The sequence below is a fragment of the Cottoperca gobio genome, chromosome 3 (genome assembly GCF_900634415.1).
Source record: "Cottoperca gobio chromosome 3, fCotGob3.1, whole genome shotgun sequence".
NCBI classification, from domain to species: domain Eukaryota; kingdom Metazoa; phylum Chordata; class Actinopteri; order Perciformes; family Bovichtidae; genus Cottoperca; species Cottoperca gobio.
The window spans coordinates 845,001-847,733 of record NC_041357.1 but is presented as its reverse complement, the minus strand read 5'-3'; the positions used below and the strand labels follow the sequence as shown (position 1 = coordinate 847,733).

General features: G+C 36.1%; 1 protein-coding gene across 1 annotated transcript in view; it reads left to right on the top strand.

Moving 5' to 3' along the window:
* The first annotated feature begins 1,583 nt into the window (after nucleotides 1-1,583).
* LOC115028798 (elongation factor-like GTPase 1) overlaps nucleotides 1,584-2,733 on the top strand; it is a 27,807-nt gene continuing 26,657 nt past the window's right edge. Inside the window, 2 exon segments of the mRNA XM_029462639.1 lie at nucleotides 1,584-1,648; nucleotides 2,129-2,228. Coding sequence (XP_029318499.1) covers nucleotides 1,619-1,648; nucleotides 2,129-2,228 — 130 coding nt within the window. The 5' untranslated portion in view covers nucleotides 1,584-1,618.

Here is a 2,733-nt window from a genome sequence, read left to right as displayed (position 1 = left end):
CTGCTGAACACCTCCACTCAATTCTGAGGATTTCCTCAGCTCAGAGCCTTACCCCGAACATTGATGAACTTGTGGAAAAGATGGGACACCACCAAGTATCACCCTCAACCTCAAACAAGTGAACATTACTGTGCAATCACATATTTAGAGTTTTTACTCAGTTCAAGTTTAAAAGTTAAAGTTTAATATTTGTTTTCACTGCATGTTACTTCTCCTTAAACAAAGTGTTGTTTTTGATTAATAGATTTTTGCACTTTATTTTATTGTATTTCAATCCAATTATATTTTAAAAATATTTCAGTTGAGTGGATGATAGAAAATTGCTATTATTGTTTTTTTCTTTGAAGTAAATTTAGCCCACTTTTGCTAAAATAGAAAATATAGGCTACTGATGGTGCCTTGAATACCGGTTTCTTTCATTTAATGTTCATGTTATGGGGATTTTTATATAAAGGAAATTTGTCTTTTGTGTCTGTTGAAAATTAAAGATTACTGACAGAGCCATAAGAAAATATTGCTTTATTTATCTGATCATATTGGAATATATTTGTTAGGTTTTCAGTAGGTTCAATTAGGTTCACTAGACTATATGCGTCATTTAAACATTTTTCAATGAACATTCGAACAGTCCGGCCCTCGGCTTGTAGCTAAATTTTTTATTTGGCCCTCCGTCCATTTGACTTTGACACCCCTGCTTTAGAGTGTACTGTACACTGTGGACTCCAAGAATAATGAACAATGCATGAAAATGAAAATGTATATATTTATTACTAGTCGGGTAAATGTAACAACGTTAGCTGTAGCCAAAAAATAACATTAGTTTTATGTTACTCCATCAGAAAACACCATGGAATATTAGTTTTATATTTATTTTTAAATAGAGTATGTGAATAGCAGGAACCTTTGGATTCATGACGCCTGAACTGTTCCCAGTAAAGAGAAGAAAAAGAGAACAAGAACAAGAAAACAGCGCAGAAAAAGCAAGAGAGGTGGCAGAGATTACAGACTGATTAATGGGAAAGAAAATGTGTAGGCTACAGACTTTGACAGTTACGGGGTAGAATAACTCAACCAGTGTTGCGCTGATTTAATGCATCTGTTCAAAAACCCTACTTAAGGGAGAACTTTGTGGACACTTCTCAAAGGTTGTCATAATATGAATTCCTAATCTTAAAAAGGCTACAGAGTTACGTTACTATCGCCGCAATTCCAACTGTTGTGACGCAGTAGAATCTGATGTACTATTTTTATATATTTTTATTTCTTTCTCAAATTATTGATTAATTTAGGAAGCAGCTGTGTAATAAGCAGGATAATGTGAAGTGAGCCGGTCATTATTGCGAAATAAATCCTTTGCATAATGTTCTTCCATCTGGTAACTCAGCAACCACAGAGCGTCACAAAACTGAGCGACATGCTGCGAAAACGAATAATTATTATTTGTATCTGTTTGCTAGCCGTATTTAAAGCATGGAAACTGGATTAAACGGTATTTAAATGTTTTTTTAATGTGTCCTATGTAATTGTAACTGGCATGTACAAGCAAAGTTGCAGGATGATGGTCAGATTTACCATGTTCTCTGAATGCCGCATCTACGTTTTCAACTGGGCGGAGCTAATGTGCGCTATCAACTTCCGGGACAACAGCGTGAGTTGAGAATGTCCACATGTCTTTAAATATGTGTTTATTCTCACGATACTGTTGTTTTTTTACTCGACACAGAAACGTAGCACGTGATAGTGGTATTGTGTGGGGACTTTAGAAGTCAGGTTGGATCTTATGCTTCTTTCTGTGAGAAGTACAGAGTTATCAGATATTACCTGTCACGATTCACAGTCACCAGTGTCAGTACTGAACGTCCAGTCTAGTTTCACCCTTTGTGTCTATTGTACTAAGGTTACTTTGAAACTTAATTGTCTAACCACATTTTCCTACAACGCTAGCGACAGCCGGTAACGTTAAGCAAAGCCTGCACTACAACATAACTTCATGTGACGTTAGAGTTATTGCAGACTGCACACTTCACCGTAACGTCACTATATTATCATTAATAACAAATGAACAGTTTAAAGCAGATTACGTCAGATACCAGCTCAACGTTTAGTGTTGTCATTTGCTTATTTTTAGGTTTTCGCCATGGGACAAACCAGCCTGGATAAGATGATTGCACTGCAGAAGAACACTGCCAACGTCAGAAACCTGTGCATTCTGGCACATGTTGACCATGGTGAGTTGGCACTTCGACATTAAAGATGTTGATTAGCAGCTCTACAGAAGATGGCTCTACTTGGTAATTACTTGCTTGTCGTGAACCTGCTCAGTACTTCTCCATAGTAAATGTGGAAAGTGGTGCAACACAAATATACATATAATGTCAGTTAATAACTTGAAATGTCAGTTGCCAGATCGCACAAGTGCAACCACTGATTGTACTGACCTGTAACTGCTCTTTTAAATGGAGGTATAAGTATCTATTTTCTGACATGCACTGTATGACAAAAAACACAATTTTCCTTGTCATTATTGATAAAAACTTGACAATTTGAGAAATGTGATTTGATGTAGTGTTGTAATATGATTTAGGACCCTTTAAAGTCATGTGTATTACATTGAGTGTATTGCGTTACTGTGGTGAAGCAAACGTGTTAATATTTAGGAAATAAATATTATAATCACTCTGGAGAAATTCCTCCTGGTTTGGGATGGAACTGGAGATTGTTGTAAAAAAAAAC